At 32.6% G+C, this 23,146-nt stretch overlaps 1 protein-coding gene across 3 annotated transcripts in view; it reads right to left on the bottom strand.

The window, feature by feature from the left end:
* Window positions 1-22,426, bottom strand: part of LOC127709479 (E3 ubiquitin-protein ligase MARCHF8-like) — a 35,109-nt gene extending 12,683 nt beyond the window's left edge. Inside the window, exons 1-2 of one of the 3 annotated variants that reach the window (XM_052215071.1) lie at window positions 22,142-22,426; window positions 11,701-11,875 (exon numbers count right to left, since the gene is read on the bottom strand). In XM_052215071.1, coding sequence (XP_052071031.1) covers window positions 11,701-11,817 — 117 coding nt within the window. In that variant the 5' untranslated portion in view covers window positions 11,818-11,875; window positions 22,142-22,426. Of the gene's footprint in view, window positions 1-11,700; window positions 11,876-19,612; window positions 19,665-22,141 lie in introns of those variants that run through there. The other 2 variants (XM_052215072.1, XM_052215070.1) reach the window with 2 other exon arrangements.
* Between the last annotated feature and the right edge of the window lie 720 nt (window positions 22,427-23,146).

Raw genomic sequence — 23,146 nt, 5'->3', positions numbered from 1 at the left:
TTGATAATTGATTTAGTGGTTTTAACAAATTCTGCATTCAGGCCTATAGGAAATTTGAACTTCTTTGAACACTTGAATTCATGTTTAAGCCATGTTCACAATTTCCATGAATATTTTCCCCCAAAAAAATAATGAATCTGCAATACTCAGATGGTCTTACTCCTGAACGCTGCACAGAAGCAGCAAACAATAATATAAACAGCATTACATCTGACCAGACCATGAATTAAACCAAATGCTTTCAATTAACTTTCGAGATAACCGAGCCATCTGTACTGCTCATCAGAAAAAAGGAATTTTTGCTTGTAAGCAATAATAACTCAAAATTATTCTAGATAGATATAAGAAGATGTGGTATGAGTGCCAATGAGACAACTCTCCATCCAAGTCAAAATTTATAAAAGTAAACCATTATAGTCAAAGTGTCTTCAACACGGAGCATTGGCTCAGTATAAAAAGGACTGGTATTTAATTTGGGTGAATACTTTTTACCATATTGAGATTCTGGATAGGGTTTACAAAATAGAGAATTTATGGGCAAAAAGTCCAGAAAAAAAGGGAAAAAAAAGAATAGAAAAAATTAGCCCAAAGAAATAAAGAATAGAGAATAATGGGGTTCAAAAATATATAGAATAGAAAATAATGGACACAATAGTAGAGAATAAACTGCTTCGCTAAGCGCAGCTAGATACGCACGCAGAGGTCCAACCCTGAACAGTTGGGGCAAAAATGGACACAATATTCAAGCTTGATTCAGGTCTGAATTTGGATTGTAATTAAATTTTTGACATATTATAGGTTTCTGAATAAATGTAGTCAAAGAATTTGAAATTGGTTATATGAATTGAATTTATATTCAATTAAAGATTTCTTGCTGTTGTGCAATACTTAGTAAATCTGTTGTCAGACTATAAACAAATAAAGTTCAATTAATTCTCAATGTCATATTAGAAATTTATGAAAATAAAAAGGGAGCTTACATCAATAGATATAAACAATTCACCAAAGTTTCATGAGAACTGGTGACAGCATTTTTGAGTTATTGTCCGAAAACTGGAAAATCACCCCTTTTTTTAATGAATAAAACCCCATAACTCAAAAATGTAGGATGTAAAATTTATAAAATTCTAAAGGGAGCTTACATCAATACATACAAACAATTCACCAAAGTTTCATAAGAATTGCTGAAAGCATTTTTGAGTTTTTGTCCGAAAACTGGAAAATCACCCCTTTTTTAATGAATAAAACCCAATAACTCAGAAATGATAAATGAAAAATTTATGAAAATGTAAAGGGAGCTTACATCAATAGATATAAACAATTCACCAAAGTTTTATAAGAACTGCTGAAAGGATTTTTGAGTTATTGTCCGAAAACTGGAAAATCACCCCTTTTTTTAATGAATAAAACCCCATAACTCAAAAATGTAGGACGTAAAATTTATAAAATTCTAAAGGGAGCTTACATCAATACATACAAACAATTCACCAAAGTTTCATAAGAATTGCTGAAAGCATTTTTGAGTTTTTGTCCGAAAACTGGAAAATCCCCCCTTTTTTTATGAATAAAACCCTGTAACTTGGAAACGTAAATTCTAAAATTTATAAAAATCGAAAGGGAGCTCATGTCAATAGATATAAACAATTCACCACAATTTCTTTTAAGTTGGTGAAAGCATTCTTGACTTATTGTCCAAAAACTGGAAAATCCCCCTTTTTTTAATGAATAAAACCCCACAACTCGGAAACGTAAAATCTAAATTTTATAAAAAACGAAAGGGAGCTAACGTCAATAGATATAAACAATTCACCAAAGTTTTATGCAAATTGGTTAAAGCATTTTTGAGTTAATGTCCGACATGTTGACGACAGACAGATGGACCGACAACGGTATACCATAATACGTCCCGTAAACAGGCGTATAAAAATGGACTAAAATATTAAAGAATACAGAAATGAAGAAACCCCCATCCAGACCCTTACAATTTGAAGTATATCCAAATTAATATTTACCACTGTTACAGCGGCTTACCTTTGATTGAAGAATATTATCTGAAGAATCCATAAGTTACTTATAATTCATAAGTCCAAAATTATTATATCACCCCAAAAAAGATCATTATACAAATAAAATCTGTATATTACGACTGTTTATGGATGTTGGGAATTCCTTTTAAAAGCAGACAAAAATGAATATGATTATTGTCATGAAAATAATTTCTGGTATCATATTTCAATACAAATCTCAGTTACATGAGCAAACTCGTTCACAACTTCACACCCACTTATATTAAAATCACAATAAAGCAAACGACCAATACAATTAACACATCTGTTTGTTTATTTCATTCTAACATTTAATTCCATAGAATTTGGAAAAGAATGCACCTTTGTCTACTTTAATAGTACACAAAAAAACAAAGTTAAATGCCAAAAAATACAACTATAAATTATAATTCTATCAGTCTGTTCTTTTATGGAAATATAAAAACGAAGATGTGGTATGATTGCCAATGAGACAACTCTCCACAAGAGACCAAATGAAACAGAAATTAACAAAGTACTTTTTATTAAAGATGTTAAAAAAAAAATGCAAATACATAGATTTATTTATTTTGTAACATTTGAAAAAAAACAACAAATTTATCAATTGTTCCATATTGTAAAACCACTACATAAAAACAAGCTTAACATTTCAAAAGAAAAATTGTTTCATAAAACCTCACTTAATTTTTTTTTTTTAATTTCACTGAAAAACATTTTTATTTACACAATTTTACAAGTGTCCATATTAAAATTTTTTTACATTTGAATTAGGAAATATATAAACCTCAGACAAAATCAACTTGAATTTTCATTAATATAATAAATCAATGCATCTTGTCAAGTGGAATTAGTTAACATGACAGTATATCTGTTTTATATCATTTTGGGAAAAAAAAACTAAAGTTAAAATTGATCATTCAGGTAAAGAATTTTTCAATAAAATTTACACTTTATTTGATTCTGTGGACTTTTGTTTGTTAAATGGCACTTTCAATACCAAGGTATAAGCTTTTCACATCAGACATAGACATGTATATGGAGAAAAACATTGACTTTTAGAAATGCTTTCTGTTATAAAATGTTTACTTCAAGTTTTGTAAGTACATGTTTACCAGTAATCATTATGACTTTGTCCCTTTTCTAAGAGAGAAGTTTGGCAGTTGTAAATTCATAGACAGCAACCCACAAACACAAGTTATAACAAAAACAAAAATTAAGAGATCACAATATGGTCTTCAATGAGAGGTTTGTGACCATATTGTATGTCTTCAAAATTTGTGCTGGTGAACAAAATTGTACTGAAAGGTGTACTTTCATGTTAAAACTTTTTTTTAAAAATAAATAATCATTTTTTGACAAACTAGCACCTTTCCATTTAGCGAAATTGAGATCAACTGCAGGAGCTTATGGATTGTATTACCCATCCCAATTTTTTTTTAATCGAAAAACAGCAGGCTTTTCATAAGATGAACACATAATAAAATGAAAAGGAAAACATTTGGAAAAAATTAAACAAGAGGCTGTCAGATTCACAGCAAACCGGATTTTCTGCATGAAAATGATGTTTGCAATTCTGGACCCCCAAACAGGATCAAGTAAAAAAAATAAATGAACTTTTGTAGGGTTCAGAAATGGAAAGGCTAAAATCAATCTAAGTATCACTTTCTCTACTTAAAGTAGATATAAGAAGATGTTCATACAACTAGAGCCAATGAGACAACTCTCCATCCAAGTCACAATTTGTAAAAGTAAACCATTATAGGTCAAATTACAGCCTTCAACACGGAGCCTTGGCTCACATCAAACAGCAAGCTATAAATGGCCCCAAAAATGACTAGTGTAAAAACATTCAAACAGAAAAACCAACGGCCTAATCTATATAAAAAACGAGAAACGAGAAACACTTATGAACCACATCAACAAACAACAACCACTGAACATCAGGTTCCTGACTTAGGACAGGTGCAAACAAATGCAGCAGGTTTAAACGTTTTAATAGGTGCCAACCTTCACCCTATCTGAAACAATAGTGTAACATCACAACATAGAAAGACACATTATAAAATATCAATTGAAATGGCTGAACTCAATCAAAAAGACATATTAACAAAACAAGTGAACATAAACTGAACGAATAAATTTGATCTATGACACAATGTAAATACAAAATTAATAAGACAAGGGGATTAGCTGTAAAACAATATCAGAAAGACAACCATAACCTTGGACAAAATGCTGCCAAATAAAATTATGTACACAGGTAAATAAAAATAATTTTGTTGTAAGGTATACATGGAGTACGGAAATAGTTTTTACAAAATAAATAATTTATTTGTTCCTAGTACGAGAACAATAGGGAACTAAACACTTATCAAAGGTGGTATATATTAAAAATAGCCAGACTATATATAACACTGAAAGGTCTACAACTCAATAAAGATAAAATTCAAAATGGTGAAAATTCAACTTGACCTGCATTTAGTCACAGGAAACAACATATTTAAATTTGAAAAGATTTCGTCAAAGCATTTTCAAGTTATTGCACGGACAACACTCAAAGTATCACTTTTCGCTACTTAAAGGTCTACAACTCAACAACGATAAAAGCTAAAATCGTGAAAATCAAACTTGACCATCATTTAGTCACAGGAAACAACATAATTAAATTTGAAAAGATTTCATCAAAGCGTTTTCAAGTCATTGAACAGACACTGTTTGGCAGCCGCAGGCCCGACCACAATACATCACCAAACTATTAACCTATATTTTCCTTCGGAAATCCGGTTAAAAACGGATTGCAATCCATTCTACAGGTAACAGTGAAATCCTTAGCATTTTTTGTCCTTTAATTCATCTGTCATTTCTGTATGATCTACTAATACTTTTAGTAAGAGTAATTTTGGTTTTACATATTTTTCACAGTCCTGCTTTTTTTAAAGTTACATAAGACTAGTAATTCAAGTACAGATAAACCAATGGGTTTTTATCATTGTTGATGGCCTTATTGTCGTTTACTTCTACGTCATTTGGTCTCTGATAGAGAGTTGTTTGATTGGCAATCATACCACATCTGATCTTATTTTTAAACTATAAGGCTTTTTTGTTTTAATTTTGCACTAAAAACTGTATGCATTCAACTGATTATTTTAGGCAAAAATATAATTGACAAGGGGGAAACATTTTTTATGTGTCCAGGATTAATTCAGATATTGTAATCAATAACTTTTCAGGTATATCTGGCTACTAATCTTTTTCTGATAACTTTGACATTATGGCTGTCAATGATTGTGAATGTTTAGAATTACACAGACATCTACAACTATTTCTATATAATGATTAGGTTGTACTTAAATTGATCACACAAAAATATTTATAGTGATTGATCTGCCCACAGTCTTTGTTCTTACCTTATTTCTCTATCAATACATTGTTAATACCAGTAATCTCATACAAATACAAAATTCCAATCAAAGGGTTTGATGGCTATGAGAGGAAAAGAAGATACTTACAAAGGATAATAGGCTAACCATAAATATTTGATAAGAAAACTGACCACACACCAACCTAACTACTCTGCAAAATGACCGTGAAAACATTCTTCAGTTGTTTTGTATTAAATAATGCCTAGTTTTTAACAATTAAGATTCCATAACTGCAATAACAAATAAAAGTAACATAGTTAAATTGAATTCAGACTCTAAGATGACCATTCCAAATAATTTTGTAAAGTTGGAGTTAAGCACATCAATCATTGTTAATACATGAGGTATGTATGTGTTAATAAAACTGCCTACCAAATATCATTTCATTATTAGTGGTTCCCCATAAACTAAACATAACTCAAAGTTTCACAAATTATTGATGCTGCTGCAGGAAACAGAACTTGTAAGTATGTCTCTGTTTATTCGTTTAGACGAGACAAAAACCACAAAAGACATCTTGGAGTAAAAAAAAGGTCTTGAACTATATAGTCTAAACCATATGTTCAATACAACATTGTGATTCTGACATTAATTTAAGACATACTTGTATGAAATATTGTCTAGTTTTTAAACACTGGACATTAAGCAACCAACAATCAATCAATTAATCTAGGTTTTTACAAATTAAAATGCCATAACTATGAAAAGACAAAGAAAATGAACATTGTTAAAACTTATTCAGACCATAATTCTAACTTTCCTAATAATTTGGTAAAGTTTGAATTAAGTCATCCCTCATGTTCGGACTCCTTGGTTTTTTTTACTTTGATACAGGGTAACATATTTTGCCCCATAACACCCATTTTTCTTTTCATATAAGACTTCAATAGCTCATAAAAGGTCATTGATCAAAATTTAGGCAGATTCTAGATTTCTTTTCTTTCGATTTGAGACCCAAATAATACCAATGTAAATATAAGGTAAAAGTCAGAGTCAGTCTTTTCCAGTCATTTTTTAAAAATTAAATATTTTAAACAGGAGCTTGATAACCTATCAATATTTTTAGCTTATTTTGTTCCTTATCTAATGCTTTTCCGACTTATAGTATCAATTTTAAATTCTAGATTTTTTTAATTTCAATTAAGTACATCCTTAAGCAAGTTTAATTTTCCAATGCTCAAGTGCCTACCAAAAAGTATCAGTGACTTATCATTAGTGGTTCCCCAAAACCAAACTCAATCCAAACTTTCAATAAAATGCTCCGCTGGGCGCAGCTTGATACGACCGCAGAGGTCGAACCCTGAACAAGTGGGGCAAGTATGGACACAACATTCAAGCTTGATACAGCTCTGAATTTGGATTGTGATTAAATATTTGACACAGCATAGGTTTCTGACACAGAATGAATGTGGTCTAAGAACTTAAAAAATTTTAATTTACCTATTATGGTCCAATATCCAAAATCTAAATACATACACGGTTAGATTCAGCATATCAAAGAACCCCAATATTTCAATTTTTTTATTAAATCAAACCATATCATTACTATTTGCTTTTATATATAAATCAAAAATAACCAACTTAAAATGGAAAATTAAAGAAAAAAAAAAAAGGAAAAAAAGGAAGTAAAAAAAAGGGGGAAAAAAATCCCTCCCCCAATTTTTTTAACCCCCTTATGATTCATCACCCCCAAACTCAATCCCAGCCTTCCTTTTGTGGTATGGTACCTTGCAGTACAATTTCAGAGAGATCCATACACTTGAAAACAAGTTATTGTCTGGAAACTAGAAAAATGCTTATTTTTGGCCCATTTTTGGCCCCTTATTCCTAAAAGTTTTGGGCAATTACCCCCAAGCTCAATTGCAGCTTTCCCTTTGAGATATGGAACCTTGTAGTACACTTTCATAAAGATCCATACACTTACTCACAAGTTATTGTCATGAAACTAGAAAAATGCTTGTTTTTGCCCCTTTTTTTGGCCCCTAATTCCTAAAATTTTGAGGCAATTACCCCCAAAATCAATCCCAGCATTCCCTTTGTGATACCGGTATGGAACCTTGTGGTACAATGCAAGAGAGATCCATACACTAACACACAAGTTGTCTAGAAGTTACAAAAATGCTAACTTTTTGGCCCCTTTTTGGCCCCTAATTCAGTAACTGTTGGTACCATAACCCAAAAAAATCAATCCCAACCTTCCATTTGTGGTATTGAACCTTATGGTAAAATTCCATTCACTTAAACTTAAGTTATTGTGTGAAAACCAATGTGTCTTAGGACGATGTCACGACGACGACGCCTACGTCATACCAATAAACGACCGCAAAAGATAAATTTTTTTGCGGTCGTATAAAAACCATTGATGCTGCTGTCGTAGAAACAGCACTCTTTAAGTATGTCTCTTTATGTGCATTCTTTGAGGGGAGATAAAAACCACAAAAGACATCATAGGGAGAATAAAATGCTTCGCTGGGGCACAGCTTGATACGACCGCAGAGGTCAAACCCTGAATAGTTGGGGCAAGTATGGACACAACATTCAAGCTTGATACAGCAATGAATTTGGATTGTAATTAAATATTTGACCCAGCATAGGTTTCTGACACAGAATGAAAGTGGTCTAAGAACTTAAAATTTTTTAATTTACCTATTCAAACCATATCATTATTATTTGCTTATATATATAAATCAGAAATAACCAATTAAAAAAGGAAAAAAAAATCCCCCCCCCAAATTTTTTGAACCTCCTTATGATTTATCACCCCAAAACTCAATCCAGGCTTCCCTTTGTGGTATGGTACCTTGCAGTACAATTTCAGAGAGATCCATACACTTGAACACAAGTTATTGTCTGGTAACTAGAAAAATGCTTGATTTTTGGCCCCTTTTTGTTCCCAAATTCCTAAACGTTTAGGGCAATTACCCCAAACTCAAACCCAGCTTTCCCTTTGTGATATGGAACCTTGCAGTACAATTTCATAAAGATCCATACACTAACACAAGTTATTGTCCTGAAACAAGAAAAATGCTTGTTTTTTTGCCCTTTTATGGCCCCTAATTCCTAAAATTTTGAGGAATTACCCCCAAAATCAATCCCAGCCTTCCATTGGTGGTATGGTACCTTGCAGTACAATTTCAGAGAGATCCATACACTTGAACACAAGTTATTGTCTGGAAACTAGAAAAATGCTTATTTTTGGCCCCTTATTCCTAAACTTTTTAGGCAATTACCCCTAAACTCAATTCCAGCTTTCCCTTTGTGATATATATGGAACCTTGTAGTACAATTTCATAAAGATCCATACACTTACACACAAGTTATTGTCATGAAACTAGAAAAATGCTTGTTTTTTGTCCCTTTTTGGCCCCTAATTCCTAAAATTTGGAGGCAATTACCCCCAAAATCAATCCCAGCATTCCCTTTGTGATATGGAACCTTGTGATACAATGTCAGAGAGATCCATACACTTACACACAAGTTATTGTCATGAAACTAGAAAAATGCTTGTTTTTTGCCCCTTTTTTGCCCCCAATTCCTAAAATTTGGAGGCAATTACCCCCAAAATCAATCCCAGCATTCCCTTTGTGATTTGGAACCTTGTGGTACAATGTCAGAGAGATCCATACACTTACACACAAGTTATGTCTGGAAGTTACAAAAATGCTTATTTTTGGCCCCTAATTGCTTAACTGTTGGTACCATAACCCCCAAAATCAATCCCCACCTTCCTTTAGTGGTATTGAACCTTATGGTAAAATTTAATAGAGATCCATTCACTTAAACTAAAGTTAGAGTGCGAAAACTAATGTGTCCTCGGACGATGACGACGACACAGGTTGACGACGACGCCAACGTCAAACCAATATACGACCACAAAAATTATTTTTGCGGTCGTATAAAAAGGTCTTGAACTGTTGACAATTGTCTAAACCATATGTTTAATACATGTACAACATTTGTAAATTGTTCCAAGTCTAATAAAGTTGTGAAAATGGGAAGATCGAGCCCTTTAACATGCTTCTAGAAGTGACAAAAATCCATTTACACTGTATGAAATTTAGTAAAAATCCATACACTGTAGCCGATTACAATTAATCATAAATGAAAAATCCTGTCTTAATCCCTGATATATCATAATTGCAAAGACCATAGAATCTGTAAGTGGGTTTTTTCATGAAAGATATTTCAAAGGTCTTTTAAAACTGTCTTAATCCCTGATATATCATAATTGCAAAGACCATAGAATCTGTAAGTGGGTTTTTTCATGAAAGATATTTCAAAGGTCTTAAATTCAGAATCACATTTTTTGCCTTTCATGATTTATATGTTGTCCCTTTTTTTAACTTTCAATAAATCATAACACCTTGTAAAAGTTTCAAAGGCAGGTGTTTGTCAGAATAAACTATCATTTACAGATAAGAAGAATCACTCAAACTGTGACCATAAATTATCTATTAATTGTTTCATAGTGATATATGATATATTCACAGAAATTCTCCATATTGTCCTTATTTCTCAAAATTAAGAAATGACAGATATCATAGTTCAGTCATATTGAATCAATACAATTCCGTTTATCTTCATTTTATAAGAAAATATGCCTTCAGGAGGCAAGTAATTATATATGCACTTAATAATCTATATAGCTATCTATGGGAATTGAAGATGGTCATTTTCAATGTTTCTGTTGAAATCACTCTTCGTTCTTAATATGAACTATATTAAACTGAAATATTGATTGATTGATTGATTGGTGTTTAATGCCACTTTCAACACTATGTTGCTATTCCATGGCGGTCAGTTTTTATTGGTGGAGGAACCCAGAGTGCCCAGAGAGAACCATCAACCTTTGGTAGTTTAAACTGAAATAAGAACCCATATAAAAATAAGATGTGATATGATTGTCAATGAGACAACTCTCCACAAGAGACCAAATGACGTAGAAGTTAATGACGTAGAAGTTAACAACTATAGGTCACAATATGGCCTTCAAATATGAACAAAACCTAAACTGCATAGTAAGCTTTAAAAGACCACGAAAATGACACATGTAAGCTTTAAAAGGCCACGAAAATGACACATGTAAAACAATTCAAATGAGAAAACTAATAGCCTGATTTATGTACAAAACAATGAATGAAAAACAAAATATGCAAAACAGAAACAAACGACAATCACTGAAAAACAGGCTCCTGACTTGTGAAAGGCACATGCAGAATGTTTTCCATTATAAATAGGAAAAACAAAGTTTTCTTGTTCATGAAAGACTATTAAAATAGTGTTCAGTCTACTAAGGAATCACATACCATTGATAAATGATAATGAAACAGCAACCAAACACAAAATAAGGTATAAGGTGTCAAGCTTTAAATCAACTTGATTTAACCAGTTTATGAATAACTTCATTAACACACATTCAACATCAAAATGGACATTTCAGGGGCAACATCTCACAAATGGGTTATGCAATTTTTCTCAAAATTACAAGGTAAATTGTCTTTGATCCCTCTGATAATTTTTACCATTTCCAGTTTAATTCTAACTGCAGCAACAGAAGTCATGATTGATAATGGATAAGATCCCCTGATATACTTTTTAAACTAGATTCCCTAATTATATAAGGAACATTCAGGTAAAGTTTAGGTACATTTGGTCTAGTAGTTCCAGTGGTGTACATTATAAGTTTCATGACATTTTTTTCCCTATCTGGTCTGTTATATCATTTCCCTTATTTCAAAATGTTATATTATAAATTTTCATAACATAAAATGATCAATAGTTGTTATCACACTGAACAAAGTTCACAATGATTTTTGATTTTTGGTGTTTTAACACCAATTTTAGCACCGCTTTTGGGCTATTTCTTTTACGATGAAAATCTATGACTCTTTTCAGACAAAATCTGCAATAATAATTAATCTGAAGTGATACTGAAATATTTTTAACTTCCGTACTGTGGATTGTTAATATTGGTGGAATACCAATTTTCGTTGATTTCGTAGGTAAAGGTAAACCACAAATTCAAATGATCAACGAAGAACAAATTTTTCTATCGGTTTGTATGCAGACCTTGGTAAAACCACCAAATCAAATATCTACCAAAGTACATTTTTTCCTTCATCCACGAAATTAAATGAATCAACAGTATTTTTAACACTAGACGTCTGGCGAAAAAGATGGATGTCCCAGTTCTATTACTTAAAAGTGAATTTCATGTAACTCTGTAAATTTACCTTTGAAGATTCCTTTTTCTTGACAGGCGATGACTGTGATTTTTCCTTCTTTTTAGAATCTTTCGTACATGTAGCATCATCCCCAATGGGATGAACAGCAATTTGTTGGAATGGCATGGCTGTTTTAGATTCCACAGTTACATTATCTGAAACTGCGATCACTACATCACCACACCTATTAATAAAAGTAGAAAATGACCGCATATTCTATACGACATATAAATCGCCGGAATGAGGCATGGGTCCACACAATTTGCTATTATATGACAGAAAGACTACCAGTTTTTGCCAGTTCTTATTATAAATTCACACCTTTTTCACAATAACACTATATTTTTCTTCTTACTGATGTCACATTCCTTAGCTTGTTATAAAACATTTTCCTTCGAGACTTGTTATTGTTTTAACTTTTTCAAGAAAGCTGAGGTAATTAACACTTTGATGGACTTGTTTACACAACTTTTCATTCAGTAGTGTACCTCACACAGTGTTCTTTAAATGTTTTTAACATATATGCATACTTTGTAATCTTAGTTCTTCAAGAGGCTACTGACAATCAAAAGGAATAATTGGTCAAATATTATATTTCATGTCTGTCATATTTGTTTTTCGTAAATTGTTTTGTTGTAAATAATAGGTCATTAGTTTTTCTCAATTGAATTGTTTCATATTTTTCATGTCCGGGCTTTTATAGCTGACTATACGGTATGGGGTTTTCTCATTGTTGAAGGTCGTAGAGTTGCCTATAATTGCTTAAATCCACTTTATTTGAACTTTGGTGGATAGTTGTCTCATTGGCAATCATACCACATCTCCTTATTTTTTTATTTAAAATGCCAATTTATCTCCTTTGGATGCCTGTTTTGATACACAGACAGGTCAACACCTCCCATGGGGGAAATCTCTAATCAACTGATAGAGTTTGCAGGTCTGCATATGTGCACATATAAACATTTTTGTATACACTTTTTGTCATTTTCTTGTGTCCATTTGCATACAAAATGCCCAAGAACTCTGCACCGCTAAGAAAAAAATACCAAAATAAATGGAGAATATGTCCCCCTGGACACAGATGATACCCCAGCTTGCATACAACATTATAAAGGGACATAACTCAAGAACGATAAAAGTGACGCTACCCAAATTTGTACTTGATCTGAGTTTTGTGGTAATAAGTATTGTGTATATGAATCATAATGTTTGGTTGGGAAAAACTTAAGTTACAGAACGGAAACTAAAAATTTTGCATTGTTTTCCATTTATAAAAGGGCATAACTCGAGAATGGTGAAAGAGACCCCACCAAAATTCAAACATGATCTGTATTTTGTGGTAATAAGCATTGTGTATAAGTTTCATAACATTTGGTTGAGGCAAACTTAAGTTAGAGAACGGAAACTAAAAATTTTGCAATTTTTCCATTTATAAAGGGGCATACCTTTAGAACGGTTAAAGATACACCACCAAAATTCAAACTTGATCTGTGTTTTGTGGTAATAAGCATTGTGTATAAGTTTCATAACATTTGGTTGAGGCAAACTCAAGTTAGAGAATGGAAACCAATTTTGGGACGTACCTACATACAGACGGACAAGGGTAAAACTTAATGCCCCCTCGGCTACGGCAGAGGCATAAAAAGAATTTAACATTCTATACGGACACACTCTGTAGCATGCGACATCCACCAAATAATTTGTCATAACAATAACATCAGACCTGAAGTGGGAAAATTAGATACACAGCAATATTAAGGAAAAAGCCTATATTTCCTTTGTATACAACCAGCTATGTATGCAGACTCAGATCAGGATCTCTACCTTCAGAAGATAAACACAAACTATAAATGGTACAATGAAGATCAGCAAGATAAGTACCCCAATAGAATCTCTGCAAGTGGAATAGGATCCCAGTTACGGCAACCAGTCCGGTACCCACGAATGTAGTTCTTAAAAAAAATATAACTTTTACTTAAAATGGTGTAGTGTTATTATTACACAAGTTCGGTAACTGAATGTAGATTTATTTGAAGGGGTAGGCTTTCTAGTTTGAATTTCTGAAAAAAATTTGATTGATTTAATTGTAATCTGGCGTCAGTACATAGAGTAAATTGCCTAAATTCTAGCCTTTATTCTTCCCCGGAAGTAGACCGACTGACCCTGTTGTCAATCAAAACAATATTTTCCAACGGAATGCCGGTCATGAGGCACTGAGATTGTACTTAGAAACTCCAAAACAAATGCCTAACATGAACCAGAAGTCCCAAGGTGGCTATCAAAATTATTAATCGAATAGCACCCCATCTATTTACTATGATTTTCAATGCGTTTCAATGGGGCAAATAACTGGGTCCCCGTTCCAAGTGATATGATTTAACAACTAAATTAAACATTGTTACAGGAAAGATGGAACATTTGCAAGCTTAACGATGATGTGCAAGATCAGGAATAGTTCTACTAAAGAACCATCAGGAATTGGAATGCCTTACCAACGTAGTAACCTTAGTCCTTCAAAAGGCTACTGACAATCAAAAGAAGTAATTGGTCATATGTTTTATTTTTCACCATGTACATGTAAATATGTACAGTGGTCATACAGATCAGCAGATAAAGTTAAAGTACATATAGAAGTAAAATACACAGGGATTGAAGTTAAAATTTTGGCATGGTAGCCCACAGCTTAAATTTTGTAGCCCACATATATAGTCCTATATAAGAAAAGCAGAAATTTAAGTAGCCCACACCAAATTTGAGGGGCCCCTGCTAATTTGCTAAAAAACCCTGATACATATACAGTTTGTTACAACATTCATTGTGTTTAAATAGCAAATTCATTATTTAATTTTAAAAGATAAACATAATTAAACTGTACTCTCCAACATAATTGATTGATTTTTAGTGTTTGACACCACTTTTAGAACTATTGGCTATATCGTGACGTCCAATTCTTATTGGTGGAGGAAGCCTGAGTGCCTGGAGAGAACACTTTTAGAACTATTGGCTATATCGTGACGTCCAATTTTTATTGGTGGAGGAAGCCTGAGTGCCTGCAGAGAACACTTTTAGAACTATTGGCTATATTGTGACTTCCAATTCTTATTGGTGGAGGAAGCCTGAGTGCCTGGAGAGAACACTTTTAGAACTATTGGCTATATTGTGACGTCCAATTCTTATTGGTGGAGGAAGCCTGAGTGCCGGGAGAGAACACTTTTAGAACTATTGGCTATATTGTGACATCCAATTCTTATTGGTGGAGGAAGCCTGAGTGCCTGGAGAGAACACTTTTAGAACTATTGGCTATATTGTGACGTCCAATTCTTATTGGTGGAGGAAGCCTGAGTGCTGGGAGAGAACACTTTTAGAACTATTGGCTATATTGTGACGTCCAATTCTTATTGGTGGAGGAAGCCTGAGTGCCTGGAGAGAACACTTTTAGAACTATTGGCTATATCGTGACGTCCAATTCTTATTGGTGGAGGAAGCCTGAGTGCCCGGAGAGAACACTTTTAGAACTATTGGCTATATTGTGACGTCCAATTCTTATTGGTGGAGGAAGCCTGAGTGCCCAGAGAGAACACTTTTAGCACTATTGGCTATATCGTGACGTCCAATTCTTATTGGTGGAGGAAGCCTGAGTGCCTGGAGAGAACACTTTTAGAACTATTGGCTATATTGTGACGTCCAATTCTTATTGGTGGAGGAAGCCTGAGTGCCTGGAGAGAACACTTTTAGAACTATTGGCTATATTGTGACGTCCAATTCTTATTGGTGGAGGAAGCCTGAGTGCCTGGAGAGAACACTTTTAGAACTATTGGCTATATCGTGACGTCCAATTCTTATTGGTGGAGGAAGCCTGAGTGCCTAGAGAGAACACTTTTAGAACTATTGGCTATATCGTGACGTCCAATTTTTATTGGTGGAGGAAGCCTGAGTGCCTGGAGAGAACACTTTTAGAACTATTGGCTATATTGTGACTTCCAATTCTTATTGGTGGAGGAAGCCTGAGTGCTGGGAGAGAACACTTTTAGAACTATTGGCTATATCGTGACGTCCAATTTTTATTAGTGGAGGAAGCCTGAGTGCCTGGAGAGAACACTTTTAGAACTATTGGCTATATCGTGACTTCCAATTCTTATTGGTGGAGGAAGCCTGAGTGCCTGGAGAGAACACTTTTAGAACTATTGGCTATATCGTGACGTCCAATTCTTATTGGTGGAGGAAGCCTGAGTGACCGGAGAGAACACTTTTAGAACTATTGGCTATATTGTGACGTCCAATTCTTAATGGTGGAGGAAGCCTGAGTGACCGGAGAGAACAATTACCTTCATCAGGAAAACTGCCAATTCTATTCAATTAATTATATAGGAATGAAGTTGAAAACACCTGCCACTCATTACATCAGTGTTGACAGGCTAGTGATACAGTAGATGAACTATATGTTCATAAGACTACTCTGCCACCAAGTTCCCACCCCCTTATCTCAAACATGTACCAGACTTAAAGAGTACATTTGTACTCAATGGCTGAACTACCAATGGTATCTGTTTCCTTGATGATACTATACTTCACATTTATTTACAAACTGTTACAAACATAAAATTGCATGTTTTCCTCAAAGATTGTTGCAATTAGTTGGCAAGAATGTTTATCTCTATCAACACAATGTAAAACAGATTTCTAAAATAATTGGATTTAAGATGATTTTATCAGTTCTATAAAACTAAGCGACAATTCCCTGAGTTCTATTAAACTAAGCGACAATTCCCTGATATTTCATTTTATTTAGAGTTGCATTGGCTAAGCTAGCTAATGTGGATTCATTGATAATAAATAAATAATATATCGATAACAAGTTAAGAAAACAAATATTGGTACATTGTGTATGATACATCAAAATGAAAAGTTTTACATGTTAACATTTACTAAATTACTATACAAGGCATTATTGATTTTTATATTTATTCTTTTGCTTTTAAAGACATGTAAGAAGCAAAACCAATACTATAACTCATTTTAGTACAGCCTGAAATGGCAAAAGAAGACATAATGTCAAAAGTGGCTCCACAAAACTTTTCAGGTTGTTCCATTACATGTAGTTGGCCATATCCAAAATGTTATGTCATCTAATCATTCTAATGAAATCTGTATGAAGCTTACTCCCTTGAGTATTTAAAGAGGATTCATCATACTTCAAATTTGACCCTCATGAGGTTTGCTTGTTAAAAAGATTTAAATCAAGAGAATTTTCAACTTATTAAAGCTTGTTAAGGGCATGACAATTTAACTTGACAACAAATTCAATAATTCAGCAAATTGAAACATTATGGTACATTTGTAATAAGTTGAATACAAACAAGCCAAAAATATGAATTAATGTGACAGCAATCCAACAATACAAAAACAGTGCCAATGCTGAGATGTCTCACCTGATTTACTGACCTTGATTGATTTTACTTTGATAAAGGTTTCACTACAAGTATCACATAAACTTTACATTATCAATGAATCATGACAATGAGGTCAAGGTCAGAGGAACTGTTCCAGACAGACATGTACATATTACAATCATTCCATACACCAAATATCATGTACCTATTGCTTATAGATGTAGTATAAAAAAAAAAACCTAACATTGACCATTGACCCATGAAAATGAAATCAAGGTCAGATGATACATGACATTCACAGACATGCATGTACACCTTACTATCATTCCATGCCCCAAATATAGTTGACCTACATGTATTGCTTTTGGTACCTCAGAAGAGGACCAAACAAGGAAACTAAACATTAACAAATGAAGCATGAAAATGAATTCAAGGTCAGATGATACATGTCAGAGAGACCTGTATACCTTACAATCATTCATGCACCAAATATAGTTAACCTATTGCTTATAGAATCAAAGAAACAGACCAAACCACAAAAGCACAACACTGAACATTGAACCATGAAAATGTAAGTGTCTTGAGATTGTTTTAAGCCAATTGGACATTCTTTTCATATCAATTTAATCTGAAGAATCCCCTTTTTAATAATATAAGCACAGATTTTCTGCTGTGCGAGTCTTGGAACACAGAAACTAAGGCCTGTGGTATAAGTCATAAGACAGTCTTCTAAAAAAAAAACTGATAGCAATGTCTTTTGAATCTTAAAGCATATTAAATATCCTTAATCTCGTAAGCTGCATTCTCCATACAGAAATCAGAACCATGAGGAAAATTAGTGCAGTTTCTTGAATTGTGTTAAAGAGAATTGTTAGTATTCCTTCAAATAGCATCAAATATTTCAAAGTGACAAAATAATGAAAATGTGGGCAAGGTTTACAACTGTTAGGAGGTACATGTACAGTGTATACTGCTATTTACATGGTTTACGAATTTGGTGATGTCTTAGGGTTAGATGAGAGCCGATTTCCAATCCGCTGTTTTGTGATGCCTTACCACTTGATTTCACATACCAATGTATTTTATAGGAGTAACAAGACAGGTGTCACATGTGGAGAAGGATCTGCTAACCCTTCTGGAGCACCTGAGATCACCCACAGTTTTTGGTGAGGTTAGTTTTGCTCAGTATTTGTTGTGTTTTGTATACATTTGTTTTTTCTTCTGATAGTAATTAGTTTTTTGCCATGGCATTGTCAGTTTGTGCTTTACTTATGAGTCTGAATGTCCCTTTGGTACATGTGTCTCTTGACAATGAAAATTGTAATCTTTTTACCTGAAGAAATATTTTTTTCCTTAGTAAAAATCATTACAATTCTACATGTGTGAATGTGGGCCACTTTTATTTAAAAGGCTAAAAAAATACAATTTTGATACTTGGAACATTTCCATCACTTGAGAGATAGTTGCTGAACCTTTTAAAGGAACTTAAAGATATACTCCAGAAATTGTTCAGTATGCATTGTGATATTTTGTGACAAATATAAGTTCAGAATTTATTAGTATGTGATGTCTTCAAATTTAACCACAATAGTCACATGGTTTACATGGTTTACCCAAGATCTTTTATTTGTCAATTCTTGAATTTAAGATGGTAAACTAAAGTTGGTTACAAACAAAAATCGAGACACAGATAGATATTTTTTTCTGCAAGACATTGGACACTGCAATTGGAGCAGTTTTGCCAAACTTGTCAACTTTTGCTGGAGCTACTGGTGATAAGAATACATTTCCCGTACTTACTGTAACTTGTTCTCCAAATGTTTTGTCTAAAAACTTGCTACTCTAAAGTTTTTAACAGCACTTTTAGTACCGATTTATAACAAAATTGCAGGTGGTTCCTGTATATGTATGATATACTAGAAGTAAAAAAAAAGAACAAGATTTTTCAAATTTACCGAACAACCATACCTAATACACTAAAAGAGGAAACCCTTACAACACAAATTTTTTGTTGGCCTAAGATTACATAACAATAAATTGTTGATACAATTACTGGTATCAATTACTTACTATTGAGATAATTTGAGAAATCAAATATATTTACAATACATAAATATGGCAGTATTATGTATTAATCATTTGGCATGATCATCTGATATTAGTGTATACCTAACAATTGGTCTTTTTACCAGGTTTGGAATTATTTAGCTATTTTTTATCAATGTTTAACTTATTTACAAAAGAATACATTTGTAAGTGCCCATTCATTTCATTGTCAACAATGTGTACCACACAATTAGATAATCATTTGCATAATCACAACATGTTTCCTTACACCATTTAAAAATATATACATCACATGTACCAGGTATATAAAGAAAAAATTAAAAAAAACAAACAAACAAACATACATACATACATACAAACAATTCAGGTGACTATATTGTTCACTGGGCATAACTGTGTGTTAGTACTCTGGAAAGTGGTGCATCATATGAAAAGTGATATTTAGAACATAATTTTTTTCTCACCACTCCATTTCAAAGTTTCTTTTGATTACTTTGTTTCCTTTTGATCCATCATATTTACTGAAGATACTGTTATGAAAACATGCAAGAGTTGTCAGTTCTCATTGATAAAATTTTTTATTTTCTGTTTCAAAAAATATCCTACTCAGTGTTTTAAAGTCCTGTCATTTCAAACAGTCAAAATAATTCATTTAATTTTTAATAAATATCATTCTTAAAATGTATATGTGTAAAAAAATAATATGTTTTGAAGAATTTTCTATGAATATATTATAATATGCTTATCAAAAGACATAGTTTTCTAGACTAGAACTTGAAAATATACTTAAAAGGTGCCAGACCATCAATTCAAAATCCCTATCTATTCAACTAATATTTTCAATTTCCACATCTTTATAAATATTTTACCTTAATTTTAACTTCATAGAAACCAGGTATATCCTAAATTGTACATGTATCACCTTTCTTCATGCCAATTTTCAACCAATGTTTAAAGTCTTGTACTGAAACGTGACTGTTTGGAAGGCAACTACTACTAAAAATAACCACTGGTTTTCTGGAAATCTTAATTCTTAAATAATATTTAAGTATACTATGGAGCGCATTTAAATCCTCAGTTTATAATGCAAACTCATGAACAAGTAAATTTTAGTTCAAAATGGTCTAAATATATTTCTCTTTCACCAAAAGTTTCATTTCTGCAACTTTGTTGGTTAGTTTTAGTCAACAATGACATCAAAAGCACTATTTTTTGTCAAGGAAGGGCTACTTTTACATATTTATATGTTCTTAATTGCAGTGGTGAATTGGTGGTCTGACACCTACAATAAGGGTAGTACATTTGTAACTCTACAAGAATTGGTTATTGCTGTTTAATTAACATATCATACCATGGTATAACGTTACAGACGATAATTATCAGTTTGAAAAGAGATGTGAAGTCTGTTTTGACACCAATTTCCAAAGGCAAGCTGTCAAATGACACAGTAGTCATATCCAAATCAATAATTGCTGTCTTATTCTTACTCAGACTGAACTTGGAATTCGAGTCAATACATTGTATGATCAAGTTTGTTGATTTTAACAGGAAAGGATGGTTTATGAAAAATAACAGAATTTTAGATAAAAGGCATTTCTCACCTATATGTATGAAATTGGCCTTGGAGTGAATATTCCACCTTTTTTTACTTGTTTACCTATATATTTGATGGAAAATGTCTTGTTTAGGTTCAGATATAATTGTGGATTAAGTCTGTAGGTACATTTGTACAATGTGTGACACAAAAGCACTTTTACAAGATCCATCAATTAGATCCCTACTCATAAACACTCTACATGCTCTAAGGACTTTGGTCATTGTCAGTAGCCAAGGACCTTAGTCATACAAATGTACATGTACAGCTTTGGCTAAAAAAATCCTGTCTAAAAGTATTTCAAAGACAAGAAAGTCTGAATCATTTTCATAATTGCTTGAAGGGAAATAACTTCTATTTCAAAACAAAATATTGTGTGTTAAAAATTAAAGGGTTTTCCTGTCATTTTCATCATTTTCTATTCAATTTCAAGGGCATTTTTGGATCAACTGAACTTGGCGACCACAATACTTGTATACTAGTATTGTCAACAATACTCGTATATAATTAATGTACAAGTATTGTCATAGTATTGTTTATATAAAATATAAATACATTGAAGTAGAGTAATTATTACTGCCTTTACCCAAAAATATTCAAAAGTAATGTAATGATTTGAAAAATATGTATTTCAGGATGGAAAATTAGAAACATTTATTCATTTTTTTGTAACGAAATGGTCAGGGTAGGAATGGTTTTTGCCAGGGTACGAAATGGGAGGCAGGGTTAGACACTAACGCTAGTCCGCTAGCCAGAGGCTAGTAAAAATTAGGGAGGGCTAGTAAAGATTTCATCACAGTAGTCTGACGGGCTAGTCAAAATTTTGTTTAAAACTAGGAATTTCACAAAATTTCAATTGTCAACAAATCCCAGATTTTTTGCTGACCTTAGCCGTCTTTATTGTACAGGTTATTCACGTATATTTTGATTGTCAGACATTCATAAAGCAACATACTTTTTTTTGCATAGTCTCAATTTTTATATCTGCCTAAATGCATTAGAACAAAAAAACACCAACAAGTTGTTGATAAAACACATCAATGAATAATAACAAACCCTATTGGTTTTTAAAATTTTTTGTACAATACTTGTACAGTAATTATATATGAGTATTGTTGACAATACTAGTATACAAGTATTGTGGTCACCAAGTTCAGTTGATCCACATTTTTCTTGGCCTGCAATAAATTCCAGTACATTTCCAGTTTTCATGGGAACCTAATATAACATAATTGAAAATTGTTAGTATCATAAAGGATCTTCTTTGTACAATATTATGTCAGAACTGTGAGACAAATTACCACGATTCATTAACTCAATTAATTATATAAAAAATATGTATGGATAATGTTCAGACAGCAAAGAAAAATGGATACATTCAATGATAGTTTATTTATACCTGTTTTGAGTTTCAATATCCACTGTGTTAGTGTTGTGGTCAGTTTTGACAGGGAAATATAATGATATTCATCTGTTCATAGATCTACACTACAGCACGTAAAAATTTACAGCAATGCATCACACTTAGCAAGCGAATAGGACAAAGTCGATATGTCAGTCGTTTCAAATATACTGAATAATAATATGAAAACTTTCTTGAATAATATGTTCCCTTATAGTTCACGTAGTGATGTAATTCTTGAAATTCGCACCTGTCTGTTTTGGAAATCAGGTAAGTGGTTTGTCAAAAGGTGAAGGTCATGAAAGTCTGCAGCGCCATCTGATGTGTGACAGTATATGGACAATTTTCCTTTATATGGAGCACCCTGATGTGCAACAATGATCCTCATGGATAGTCAAGGTCTTTAACCCCCTAGTAGTGATATTTACAGGGGATAGCATAATCAGCAATAATTAAGATAGTCTACCCATTTTTCTCAAATAATGACAAATTTAAACCAATCTGATATCAATAAAATTTACATTGTGTAAATCAACATTTGTGAAATAAATATTCCAATGTCTGTATTAAGTCAGCTTGTATACCGGAGCCCTTAATTTGAATAAAATATTCTTCGTGATATTCAAGAAAACCTTAATTTATTTCAGACACAGAATGTCCTCATATGTAGGCATCACAAAACAATATGTCTAAACGTCTAAACAGAGTTATAAGGTTAAAAAATACTAGTTTATAAATGTATGTTAAAAATTAACATAAAACTCACTATACTGATATATAGTCGAATTATACTAAGTTACTAAATACCAGTGAGAATTCTATTTACCTAAAGATTTTCTGATGCTTTCAAGCGATTCATCAAACGAACATCGACATTCCCATGCCTCCTTTGAAACTGGACATTACTTTATTCATGACAAATATTATCATCATTATTCATAGAAATTTAATATATAGAAAATACGGACATGTCGTATACTTATTGTTATGACTTCTGTTATT

This window comes from Mytilus californianus, unplaced genomic scaffold (assembly GCF_021869535.1).
Source record: "Mytilus californianus isolate M0D057914Y unplaced genomic scaffold, xbMytCali1.0.p SCAF_7, whole genome shotgun sequence".
Taxonomy (NCBI): domain Eukaryota; kingdom Metazoa; phylum Mollusca; class Bivalvia; order Mytilida; family Mytilidae; genus Mytilus; species Mytilus californianus.
This window is presented reverse-complemented; position numbering and strand designations above follow the sequence as displayed.